Below are 14,305 nucleotides of genomic sequence, written 5' to 3' on the forward strand. Positions count from 1 at the left end.
GACACCTTCTCAGCCATGAATATTTAGTCAGAGACATATTAGAGACAGAAACAGGAGTTAAGAGGAGTAGACGTAGACCTAGATTGATTACTGTTCACAAAGAGTTAAGGATGTGGAATGTTCTAGTTTCAGGGAAATGCGAAGATTAGCTCAGGATAGGAAAGAGTGGAGGTACGTGTCCAACCAGTCTTAAGATTGATGACCTTATAATGAACTGATCTTCCTATCATGCCCTCATAAAAAGAAAAAAATGCCGATAAAGAAATGTGTAATTTGTATATTCGGCGAACATTTTCCAGAAAATCATTACATTTCCCAAATAGCAATCGGAAATGTATTAGGGGTAATACTAAATAGGCTATAATACGGCAGGATGTTTAGAGATGTATCTATATCCATTGGTGACATCATTGATTGGTTAGAGAGATTTATGACAGGCTGGAGTTTCTCTAATGTTCCTGACCGCCGGAGGTGATGATAGATGTTAGAATAATGTGATGAGGTTATCTTTTTTCCAGCAAACACGACGACCTTGATTTTTTTACTAATGCATATATTTCGCCAAACCTAACCTAACCAAACAATAACGTCACCAATACATGCACATCAGGAGATCGCACTAGAACCGCGTAAACACAGATAACTCAGTCTCAGTTTACTAACGTGTTTTATTCATTTTATTCACAGAAAGCATTAGTTTTATACATTTCCTAGTACAATATCGGAATTTTATGCAATTCCTAGGAAATGTAAACATTTCCCAGGATATGTGTGTATTAAAGAATCTTTGAAGCAATATTTTATAGATTTCTTAAATAGCCTCGGAATTGTATACATTTCTTAGGAATTGTATATAATTCTTAGATTTCATACATTTTCGGTAACATATATTCATATACTAATGGCGAATTGAGAACAGAACATANTGAAGCAATATTTTATAGATTTCTTAAATAGCCTCGGAATTGTATACATTTCTTAGGAATTGTATACAATTCTTAGATTTCATACATTTTCGGTAACATATATTCATATACTAATGGCGAATTGAGAACAGAACATAGGGATATCTTATATTCCATTATATGCTATCATCAATGGGCGGGATCATCTTTTGAAAGTTACACACTTTCACGAAATTATGCATTTTCGGCCGTGCTAGACAAAGGGGATGTTCTGCAAATGTTTACTCACTTATTTTCTGAATGTTAATAATCCTACGATCTTTCATCTTCATCTAACCAAACTTGTCTATAATCCTTCCAGTCACACTCTCGCATGTCACAGACGTTACTCACATTCCGTTAACGCGCGTCCTGCTTATGTGATCTGCATCTAATGCAGCTCACTCACCGTTCTAAATTCGCTGCTTTATGTTATCAAATAGTCTTGATAGAAGCGGTGCGCGTTGGAAGGGTTGGAAATAGAGCACAGAACTCTTTCATGCGGACCAGTTCAGAGAATTCCTTTGGTGTTGTACTCACCACAGAACAGATCACCGTCGGAAATCAAACTTTTTGTCTGTTCTACGCCAGTCGCCCCTTGTGCTATTTATGCAGAAAATTCAAAAACATCGAAAAAGTTCATCGTCACTGTTCACATGACTAAAAGTAGAGGCATGTTTAGAGTAAAATCATCGTTCACCTGCCAGCCAGATTCGATTATTATCGGCCGATGCAATACGTTTTTGTTACTTCCGATTAAGCATAGTAATGTGAGATAACTGATTAAATTTCAGCCACAGATGTATTAGTGTGTTTATTAATCATTTTCAATTGAGTATGTACAGGTAACAAAAATCGGTTAACTGTTTGAATATTTAGAAATAATCAATGCTTAACATTTTAAAGAAAAACAATTAAATGGAATTTATAGTAAAACTGAACATTCTTAATTTGCACCGCGCCAAAAGAATGCTGTAAACGTAAGCAGTTTCGTCCTCGCTCACACGGGACAACATCAGGGCTCTTCCGACCTCGACCGATGCGTCAGATGCAAAATAACTTGACGCGTTGCAAAATAATATAAATAATCATCCAATAAGAAATTATTAATAAAATTTTTAAAAATTATTATTCTAATGAAATTTAAATGTCAAATAAGGTGCGAAATTCTAAACAAATAAAAGCGGACCTTTTTTACGCTAGTTATCACATCACTGTTAAGTTATAAAAAATTGTATTTTTACAATCATCACGAATTATTTGAAAGTTTTATCGTAATATATGCAAAACTGCATTAAACAATGTTCACAAGATGCTTCGGTAGTTAATAGAATAAAGTAACATCGCTTGAGTAATCTTGAAAATTGAAGTCTCGCATTGAAGCAACCTAAGCACAATTATACGATTTTTTACTGAAAAGAATACCTTGACCGACAAACAACTGGAATGATCAACAGTAACCTGTTAAGTATTTGGTAATTACAGTCGAACTTCTGTAACTCGAAATGTTTTCTAACTCGATCATTTTTTGATCCCTTTACATACGTCATTCATTTCGTTTTACATTTTTTTCAAACCATTTAATTTGAAGTTCCCCATTTCTCTAACTCGAATTGTTGTCTAATTCGTAATTCGAGTACGAGTTTCACATTATAAATTGTCTTTTTATTTCGATTTCTATTAATTTTCTTCGGAAAAATCGGCCGCAGCAATAGTCAATGGCTGGAATTTTTATTAACAGCATAAGTATTTACTGTGCCGCTCAATTACTGAGAACAATAAAAACAAAGCGGTTAGTTTAGTATCAGTAGTTTACAGTAGAAAAAGACAACACAAACGAAGTGCTTATTTCCTAAGATTGTATGGTTTCTTACAATTTAGTTAACGTAGAAGTGATATTTTTGAAACAAATTGTAAAAAGTGTGACGGCAATGCAGAAATTTTTCTTAACTCTAAAATAATTGGCATTTAGGAGGTTCGAGTTAAGAAAGTTTTTTAATACCCAATAATAGTTAATAAGATCCATTTAAAATATTCGATAATTAGGATGTATGTCTAATCGAGTGTCCTGAAATTAATATGTACGCATCTACTGCTGGAATAATATACTTTTTCTGGAACATCTTTATTATGTATGATACTGTACAAATATGTTCAAGAGTTAAAAAATTACGAGGCTTAAGATTAAAGTAAAAAAGGTTATTCTATTTATACCTATGTGCTATGCGGATTCATATTGTACAAGACTGTCTAAATTACACTAATTTAAAATTATTTTAATTGGTTCGAGATTATCATAACACACGTTGATCCACTTTGTTCGAGAGTTCGCCTATTCCTAGTACCTAATTTATACAATAATTTTATTTTTCTTGTAGGAATGGAGATACTTCTTAATCATATATTTTATTAAATATATCCTTTGTCTAAAAATTCAAATTATAGCATATATTAATTTGCCGTTTTGTTACCGTTTTTATATGAAGTTTAATAAAGTAAAAAAGAATAGCACGTTTTATTAAGAATCGAAAGAAATAAGTACATCATGATTACTAAAGTGTATAAAAGAAAAGAACAGTTCTACATGAAATACCAGTTTATTTCTAATTGATTATTGATTAAAAATACGTTTAAATGAAATAATTTTTGCTTTCCAGATTTTCTGACAGACTAGGTCTTTTGTATTTTGTGATGTTACAGTATAAAATTTTAATATTGTGAGCATTCAGAAAGTGATTATTGAATAAATGCAATGTTCGACGAATACACTTTTTATTGACGTTGTTTGACTTTCTGTAAACCTCAATAATCAATGTATTTCTCTCAAAATTTGATTGCTATCCACCGAAAGGAATTCGTTGAGAATTTATAAAAATCTTTTCTAGCGATATCTTCTATCTTATTGTTCCTTTTTATCTCATTATTTCACATATTTCGAAATATATGTGCAACAAACAAAGCTTAGATTTCATTTGTTTATTAAAAATGAATAAAAAAATGTAACAGCCAAGGTTTTTGTGTTTTGAAATATTGCAGTACATAATTTCAATGTTGTCATCAGTATCCAGAAAGTGATTTATAAAACTTTTTTTTGGTGAAATCTATCTTATTATTCTTTTTTATATCGTTATTTCACATATTTCAGAAGAAGTGCCCCAAACAACCCTTAGATTTCTTTTCTATTTTGTTTATTCTACATACGTATTGTATACTATACGTACCTACATAAATAAGCCTTTTTTACTGTGTATTTTATCTAAATAAGACATTAAAACCATTTCGTAACACATAGTTACAATTTTATTTTCATTTATAACTGGATTGTTTCCATATTTCCACTATTTTGGTTTAGAAATACGTAGCTGTACCTAAATAAACTTGGCCCTCCCAGTAGCATCTCTTAGATATACAATTGCATTCAATATCAATTAAGATTACATCAAAATGAATTTTCTCGTATTTTCTCTTCAAAAGCTAAAGCAATGAAAATATTTTGAACATATTTGCTGCGCTAATTTTAATCTTCTTGACACATTATAAATGACGTTAGTGGTAAATAATAATTAATCGATTTTAATGTAAATTTCAAATCGGGTGAAAATTTTCCATCACGCGGCAAAGAAAAATAAACATGCGTAAGGTAAACAGCTTTTATAGTCATTGTTATTACTTTTTATAAAATAAGCAATTGTTAGATTAGGATTCGTCCTGTAATATTAAAAATAGAGAAGTGCCGGATTGTTCAGTATGTACTTAAACAAATTAATTGTTTCTGTTTAATAAAATTGCTCATATTCACAAAAACTATTTTCTAATAATTAGCCAGAACCAATGTTTATTTAGAATACTCGATATTTCTTCGTATTTCCTGTCGATTTTCCACACAATAAAAATAAATGCTAGTTATTTTACCCGTCCGTCTAATTTTCATCGCATATACGAACGCACTATAATTGCTACCTACTTTCAGTAAAAGAAAACTAAAGTTCTGTAGAACATAGGACATGGGGTCGGCTTTTATGCTGGAAGAACATTGGCAATAAAAATACTGTTTCATGAATTTCAAACAGCCACGAATTTTTAATTTGTATCGAATAAAGAAGCGGTAATTGAATAAAATACGACTTCATTCATTATTATTTATGTTATTACTATGTTACAAAATATGGTATTAAGCTGAACAACATTGAAATTATATTAAAAAATCGTCAGAACAGCAAAAGCCATTTTTTTATTTGGTCATATCATTTCGGAAAATTATTCTAGGTATCGAAAATTAGTGCCTCAGGCTATGTCTAAGCCTTTTAGAGCTATCCATTTATGCTGCGATATCAAAAGACATTTCTGCCCTTCTAGCTCTTCTAAGCTATTACTTAGACTCCTAAATTTCGAACTCCGCAAGTATTTGCTTTTTAAACCATAATTGATATTAAACGGAATAAAATTTAGTTCTTTGCTGTTTACTTTGAGATGATTCACAATGATGGCCAAGGAAAACTTTTTATTTTGAACTGATCAAATCGTTCAGAAGAGCCATTCTTCTTTATTTTGGTCTTTCTTGTGAATTAACCATTAATGTCAATAGACGTAGATACTACTTCTATCCCGATGATTCCTTAAAGTTCGGAAGTGTACTGATATGCCAATCTCCATATCTTCTGCCAAAAGAAGCAATTTATTTTCAAAACCAACTACTTTTTCCACTCATGTGGAATGCAATGTTTCCTTTTCCTTAAATCTTTAGATTTAGTTCGTTGAGATGCACTGTAACGTCAATCATAAAGTGCAAGTCTCTTGTTTTAGATATACCCGTACGCTGTATGTCTATTCGTACCACTTAAGCTTTTAATTTTTTTAAGGGTGCTTGAAGAGCTGGAATTGTCCCTGACATATAGTTAAGAAACGGAACTGGCGAGATATAAATATGTCTACTATTTATGTATATTTCACAGTTGATGAGCTTAATTAGCTAATTCGCATAATTGTTGCTTGTCGAGTAAGCTTACAAATCATAACTACTATCAACGAAAATTCACCAATAGATTTCACATGGGATAAGGATAGGATTAATTTAAACACGTCCGCGTCCCTCCAATTTCATTTATAATCCGTGTTACCCTACCTTAACATTAATTTTTGAAATGGTTGTCGTCTTTAATTTGCTATTCCATTTCTCGGCACTATAATTTTTGCAATTTCTATTCATTATTCTCTTTAAATAAATATATCGTCAAAATATTTAAAATTTATTTAATCCTTGCTTCTTTTGCATCAGATATTACAAAAGGGATCATAATCTTATTATGAAATGATCGTCGGTGGAGTTGAAGTGCTCCTATATTTTATCGCAAATGTTACGTTTCTATTCATAATTCTGGCTTCTATTAAAAATGCGCTGCTTCAGTGACTAAAGATTCGCCGATAATATACACTATTTCACGTCAATTCGTATAAACATAAACAAATACGTGTCCATAGTAAATACTATTGAGAAATCAAATTGGTATAACGCAACCGAAATTTTATCAGAACGCAAAATTCAAATTAACACTACATTAAATTAAAAAAAAAAGAAAATTCTGAAATAGATCCTGTTTGAATTTCAAAAAACCAATAATTTTAAGAAGTTACGTTGTCCCTGGTTTAGCTGCAAACGTTTCACCGTTCTTAGAAGAAAAAATCTTCAGTGGACTCTTTTTATTATGAGCTGTTGAATCATGCTACAGAACCATCTTCTAAAAATGATGAAACGTTTGCAGCTAATAAAGGAAACCTTCCGGGGTGACCTCCACCGATTCAGTGGCGGTTTAAATGTGTCAATCGACATCAAAAATGATGAGATACGTATTGTTTTACGGAAAAACATTTTTAAGGGGTGAATAAGTACTTTATAGCGTGATTTTCAAGCTTCACGTATTTCTATTTATATTTTCTAAAACGACCGAATGGATGGAAAATGGGAAAAAGTGCTTGTAGTCGCATATTTTAAGAAACCAAATAATTTGAAAGGGTTGAAAATGAAAAAAATTGTAAGAAAACTATTAATTATTTTTTAATGGGATCAATTTTAATCAAAACAGCGTAAAAAATACTAAATATACGCTTTTTCATTTTTGAATGACTCGAAAAGTACGCAATATGCTCATTGTGCCCAAACTATAAATTTAATCGATACACTTTTTAAATAAAACTTGTTTCCTGTTTTAATACAAGATAGTATGTAGCATCTAAGTTTGATTTACTATACAGAGTGTTCAAAAACAGAAAAGAAAAAGGCACAGTTAAATATGCATGAGTCTAAATGAAAGAAAGTTATGTAAATATATATTAATTACTAACCATTAACACTAATTACACTACAATTGTTTTTTGAAAAGGGTTGAAAAACAAAGCAAAAATGAGTTAAAACAAGTAAAACCCTAAACCGTAATATATATACAGGTAAGGTAAAACGTTCATCGAACACATAAATTACGCATTTCTTTGTCAGAATCTTCTTTTTTTATGTAACGCAAAAGAAGATGCATAATTTAGTGATAATGTAGCATATATTTTTTCAGTCTATCAAACAAATCAATTTAAATCAATCGAATGTCACCTGCTTCTCAGAGGCGTAGCTGGGTAACCAAAGGTCCTGGTGCAAAAAAAAACTGGGCACTAACTATTTAGGTTTTATCTTTCGTATCTAAGACCTACAGTAGGTAGATAGTGAAATGTATACTGACAACAAAATAACAATTTAATTTATAATCTTTTCCAAGTATCAACGATTTCGGTTAAATCTAGGCTAGATGCGGCTTTATTTTCTTTGCTATTAGCGATAAATGTCGGACTTGAACTTCGCCCATTCATCCCAAGTTTCCAACAGAAGTCGAAACTTGTTGGAAATTCCCCTGTATTCTTCCAAAAGAGTTGCCATGATTAAAATTGTTTGCAACCTATTTTATCTACATTCCTAAGGTGGAAGAATTTTTCGCTGGTTTAATTTGACGTTAGCTCAAGGGTCCCCCTGAACTTGTGAGCCCAGATGCACTGCATTATAAAGTTTATATTCGTATTTTTCAATAGATTATACCGCCCTTTGATGATTTTATATAATAAATTTCTCAACTCGCCACTAGTGTATATACTTCTTAGCGTTAGAGTGGCGTACACGTGCATAAATATATAGGTAAACCGTGTTTTAATTTATACCAAAGTAATATACTTTTAAGGCCTCATAATTTCTCAAAATTTTTGAATAATTCTATTCATGGAATTAAGTGAAAGAAGTTCTGAAATCTCCAAATAATATCAACTAAAGCAAACACAACGTTTAAGTTACAGAAGACTTTTATTAATTTATCACCATAATGATCATTTCGCCATAAAGTGAAAGAAATAATTACTTCCACCTAAGGAAGCCGCCGCGTGGCGAAGTAATTATTCTGGTGACAATAAAAGTGCTTTTTAACTTAAACGCTATATTTGTATTCGTCTTTAATTTCATTCAGTGTTTTGCGATTACATAAACACAACATAATTTATTATTTTATCACAGCGTAAAAGACTTTTTCCCGTACAAAGGGAAGCAATACTGCACCCAAACAGGGACGAAATCATTTGAAAGGGTCTTCAAACATGCAAACAGGGAGTGAGAAAAACTAATTCTGTCTATCCTGGTGGGGTATCCTTTAAAAGAACATACGCTTATCTGTTTAAATCTTTTAGGACATTAACCAGTAATAGTCAATAGGATAGGATTTATTTCGCGGAACATCAAGATTATGGTTTATATCTATCACAAAAAAAGAATACTGCGTGTAGTTTTTACGAGGGATGAAAAATCACTCAACAGTGGTAAAAAACAAGTTAAATAAAGTGTTAATGTGTTAAAAAAATTAAAGTAAAAAATTATCACTGCGATTTCTTTGCCTAATACTAGTTTTCAATACTTTGTTTTATCGCTAGTAAAACGCATATTTTAGAACAAAACATTTTAAATACATGTAGTATTTTAAAACAGTTTTATATAAAACGACTTGTAGATGGTTAATATTAATTATTTCTTATTTCTCTAATCTGCTACATTTTTTAAGATATATAAATTTATTCATCATACTAGTTCTTCCCTCCTGTCTACTATGACGTAGTGTCGGCCATCATTCTTTTCTAATTGTTGCAGTTGTCGGCCATCATTCTTTTTCAATTGTTGTCAAATTGTCACTGAAGGCGGCCATTATGGTTTTTTAATATAGTAATCAATGATTAAAATTTAAAGGAATTGTTTCTAAATAGGTATGCAACACATCGTACACTTCACACAAGAAATTACTGATACTAACTTTCATTTACGTAATACTACTTTGCCCTGTGCTGACAGCACTCATAATGTTTTTTATATATAACATTATAGCTATTAGTTATTTTGTATTCATTATTGTTATTTTCCCGTCTGACCCAAGAACGCGTCCCATAGGGCAGTTCATCCAATCGATACGATTGTGTGGTGATTGGCCCTTTGCTATCGATTTGAACAATTCTTATTACTTGGAAGAAAATTTAACGAACCTTTGATATTAACCAGAACACTGAGTTCAGTAAACTTGGCATAAATTCTATATCAACAGTGTTATTGCTAAGAGCGAAAACCTTTGGTACAAACCGCAGGGTGTATGAGACTACAAACGCAGGTTTTTGAACGAGCTAATTAATTTTTTTTGTATGATGTTTGCTTAAAGAACGTCAAGAATTAATATTAATCATTAAAAAATATTGTAGCAACTTTGCAAAAATAATGGAAACAGCGATCAGTAACTTGTTATTGTGTTAAACAATTGTTTCACCACATACTATAACTTATTTGGAAGTTATACAATACAAGTTTATTATTTATATGGAGTTGGATGGGGACAGGGAAAATTAGTTAATTTTTTTCTTAATCAAAATATTCATGTTTTCAAATTTAATAATTTCTCAAATATCTAGTGATAATTTATGACTATTTTCTTCTGTACATGGTTTGCATAATTGGAATCGGCTTTTTTATTAGAATATATTTTTTTGTAGGTATTCACAAATTCTAGTTATAAAACTTATAAAAAAAAGTTTAATTATTATATCATATGCGTACATGTATTNGCGATTTCGATCTTTTTGGATCTCATCAGCGCGTCGCCGGCAGCTCCGACAGAACACAGACCAACTTTCACCTGCTGTCTTAACAGTACGTTTTAGAAAATACTATAAATGGCGCAGTAAACGCCATCTATAGCACGATGCTACATTTTAGGATTACGTATGCTCGAACAAGGTCTACCTGTGTGGATATCTACTTGCTGAAAATGAATCCCGGCGTAGCTAACCTCAACGTGATAGCTTAAATAGCTTAAGCTCCACTATGACGTAGTGTCGGCCATCATTCTTTTCTAATTGTTGCAGTTGTCGGCCATCATTCTTTTTCAATTGTTGTCGCATTGTTACTGATGTCGGCCATTATAGTTTTTTAATAGATGTATAGTAATCAACGATTAAAATTTAAAGGAATTGTTTGTAAATAGGTATGTAACACATCGTATACTTCAGCATAAGAAATTGCTGATACTAACTTTCTTTTACGTAATATTACTTTGCCCTATGCTGACAGCACTCATAATTCTTTTTATACATATTATTTATTAAATTTAGTTTACAGTCAAACAGAACATTATTCAAATGCAAAGATTACGTGTTATTAATTACGGCTTTTTTTAATTATACATTAATATGGTAGGTATGGATGTGTCTCTGTATGGATTCTTATAGATATATGGAAAATGTGTGTAACGATAAGAGGCGGTAAAGAGGTTAGGTTATGTTTAATATAATACTAGTAATTTTTGAAATCTATTTAATTCATTAAAATGGCAAACGATAGGTACATTGCTCATTTACGATCAATTCCACATACTCGCAAATGTAATCTTATATTTACATTTTATTTTGATGAAATAGTTGCACCTATAGTAGCAGTTCGTCAAGTTAAGGACAGTGTCGAGTCGTTAATTGGTCATACCAAAAATAAAATCCAGGGACTGTTGAGTAAAAAAGGCAAAGAAAATGTAAACATAAAAGTAAAAATCACAGCAAACGGAAAACCGGCAGCTAAATACAGTTGTTGGGACTTTATTAATCTGGAAAACAATGTTGTTCTACAAGTAAACGAACAGATTTACGATGTAACGTTAAATGCACCTTTCGTACAATCTGTTTTACTGCCAAAAGTACTTTTTATAGAAAATGATATAGTTCCAATTAATTTGAAAGTAATTCATGCAGTTGACCACATGTGTAAATATCAATGGCATAAATCTAAAGATAAGATAAACTGGGAAGTTGTGGGAAACGAATTTAGGTATAAGCCCAAGCCAGATGATTTAGACTATTTTTTGAGGCTTACAATATATCCTATCAATAGACAAACTGAAGGTCCAATATTTCAAATTATCAGTGAAAATGAAATAAAACAACTTTATTTGCCAATAGGATGTCCTTTCGAAGAAAGTCACAGATTGACACACTCAAAATTACAAGGCACAAGGTATATAAAAAAACCTAGCAATTCAGTAACAACATTTTATTAGCAATGCTTAGCCATAACTCTTAAACCAAGCAATTATTTTATTCATAGAATTAAAAATTAAGTGTCTCAAGAATTAATTATTGTTGTTTAGTTTTAGAGTTGTATGTTATAACATCCTTTCAGAAAGGTACACAGACGATGGATTTACATATTGTCCTGAAGAATATTTAACAATAGATTATAGAAAACATTTGTTATTAAATGAACTAAGAGGTAAAATACCAATTGCTTTACTTAAATACAATTGTTAATCTTACTTTTCTAAGGATACAATGCTGATATAATGTGCTTACAAGAAGTGGATTTAAAATTACTTCAACCATTTCTTGGAAGACATTTAGTAGAAAGTGGTTATGTAGGTGTATATCACAGAAAGGGAAATAGACTTTCTGAAGGATTAGCAACCATATATAGGGAAGATCGATTTACGTAAGATGGTCTATTAGTTAAATCTACATTAAAATAAATTATTTTTATTAATGCAGAATCAAAAAATTACAAACCCTTTTTTAACAGAATTATTGAATCAAAGCATTATGTTTTGTCAATGGAAATAAAAAGAAACCCATTATGTAAAAGCATGTGGCAACTTCTTCTGGCCAATAATGAGGCAAAAGAAAACTTTCTGAAGCAAGCAACCTCATGTCAAATAACGGTATTTCAAGAAAACTTTAACAAGCAGATGTGTTTGGTCCTCAATACACATTTATTTTATCGCCCAACAGATAATCACATTAGGCTCATTCAAATAGGAGTAATAATGAAACTGATAGAGAAATCGTACACGGATTTAGAAAAAAGGGTATGATTTTATTTGCATGTTTACATGTTCTAGACTACCTAAATTTTCAGATTAAAAAGCCTCCTCTACTCATATTATGTGGCGATTTCAACAGCAAACCACCATCTGGTGTTTATGAATTTATGACAAAAGGGTGCATAAATGCAAATCATCCTGATTGGAAACCAACTGGTAAATATTATAGATAAATCATAAATCTGTTATGCATTTTTGAAAATATACTGAATATGTACAATCTCCAAAGGCTATAGCCAAATAAGCAGAAATGAAAAAGAGTCTTAATAAAAATTGCATCTTTAAGACATTCATTCAATTTATCAAGATTAAGATAGTATTGATTACTATTTAAAGAAACTGGGAAGCAAATACTGTATTATTACCACTTAACTAATCCATTTTTTAGGTAAAAAAAGGGTTAAAGGATTTTCGTTAAAACATCAGTTCCAGTTAGAAAGTGCTTATGGGACACCAAAATTCACAAATTATGTAGGTGATTTTCAAGGTTGTTTAGACTATATATTTTATGACAAATGTCGCATGAATAAAATTCAAGTAGTACCATTACCAGCAGAAGATATTTTAAAAGAAAATGTGGCCTTACCAAGTCAAGTCTTTCCTTCCGATCATTTGGCACTAGTTGTTGACTTGACATGGAGTATTTAAATAAAATAATGACGGTGTCCTTTTTTTATACCAAACAAAATTGATTGAAGATTTTTTTACTTATGGCTATTTTATTTTTCACATGTATAAACATTAATTGTTATTTAATATAAATAGTTTTATAACATCAGACTTATAATTACATGGATAATTATAAAAAGTTAATAAACTAACTTTAACATTTATAGTGTTAATAAGGACCACAATTGATTAACTGTGATTAAATGCAGTTAATATGTACAGTTACGTTTTAAATAGCACATACAAAAATAAGACTTGTACTAACTTTCGTTTCTTTTTCTACATGCATAGCCAAATTTGAGCAAGGATAAAGCACATTATAAATATCCCATTATTAAGCTGAACAACTTTGATTATGAAGAGAAACATATAAAATTGTAATATTAAGTAGCAATCTCTCTTTACTATAACGTATTTAATCGTTTTTGACGAATTTGACTATTAGGATTAAAGATTTCTTTTTAATTATGAAAAATTAGATTTTGATTACAAATCATACTAAACTGAGTAATTTCATTTCAGTTAGAAATATGTATAAAAAAACGTATAAAAACTAATTATATCAAATATAATTTGTTTCATAAAGGACAGACTAGGAGTTACAAGAACAGAACTAAAAAACAAAAATTACTTAATTACAACTAAAAGTTACTGTACACAAAACGTTTACACTTTTAAAATAGTACTTAATTGCAATAAATTGATTAAACATATAAAAACGATCACGCGACCGTTTTATATTATTCATTTTAAATACATAATACACTTAAAAAATATCAAATTGGCACTTGATCGATTATACAAATTACATATACATACAAGTTATAATAATAAATAAATTAAAGGAAAACAAAATGCGTTTGCACTGGGTCTAATATAAATTAATTACTGTATCATTTTAATACCTTCATTAAAATAATTGAAACATTATCCAGCTGCAAGTTATGCGTAAAAAATCAGCAATGTAAAGCTAAAATATGAGATTCATTTTTATGCCTGCGTATTTTATAAATTAGCATATTAATAGAATACCTAAAAAGTTCATAACAATTTAAAATTCACATTATATTGCAAAAAATTCTCAACATCATCATTTTTAAAAAGTTAATTTTTTTACTTAGTAATACTCTAATTTTTATAAAATCTTAATCCCAAAATGAACAAAACAGTAAGTGAAATATAAAACATTCTGTTTTATAAAATCAAAAGAATTTTTTATATAATAAATTCACGTCGTATATTACAATTTAATTAGGTAATCATTTAAAGTTCATA

The 14,305-nt window shown here is 30.3% G+C and overlaps 1 protein-coding gene across 1 annotated transcript in view; it reads left to right on the plus strand.

Moving 5' to 3' along the window:
- The window catches only part of LOC108744326 (2',5'-phosphodiesterase 12-like), an 83,649-nt gene extending 70,457 nt beyond the window's left edge, over positions 1–13,192 (plus strand). The window contains exons 4-9 of the mRNA XM_018480032.1: positions 10,917–11,502; positions 11,636–11,757; positions 11,811–11,973; positions 12,061–12,346; positions 12,397–12,517; positions 12,750–13,192. Of these exons, the coding sequence (XP_018335534.1) occupies positions 10,917–11,502; positions 11,636–11,757; positions 11,811–11,973; positions 12,061–12,346; positions 12,397–12,517; positions 12,750–13,009 (1,538 nt within the window). The 3' untranslated portion in view covers positions 13,010–13,192. The remainder of the gene's footprint in view (positions 1–10,916; positions 11,503–11,635; positions 11,758–11,810; positions 11,974–12,060; positions 12,347–12,396; positions 12,518–12,749) is intronic.
- Positions 13,193–14,305: the final 1,113 nt, after the last annotated feature.

This window comes from Agrilus planipennis, unplaced genomic scaffold, assembly GCF_000699045.2.
Source record: "Agrilus planipennis isolate EAB-ADULT unplaced genomic scaffold, Apla_2.0 scaffold17, whole genome shotgun sequence".
Lineage (NCBI taxonomy): Eukaryota > Metazoa > Arthropoda > Insecta > Coleoptera > Buprestidae > Agrilus > Agrilus planipennis.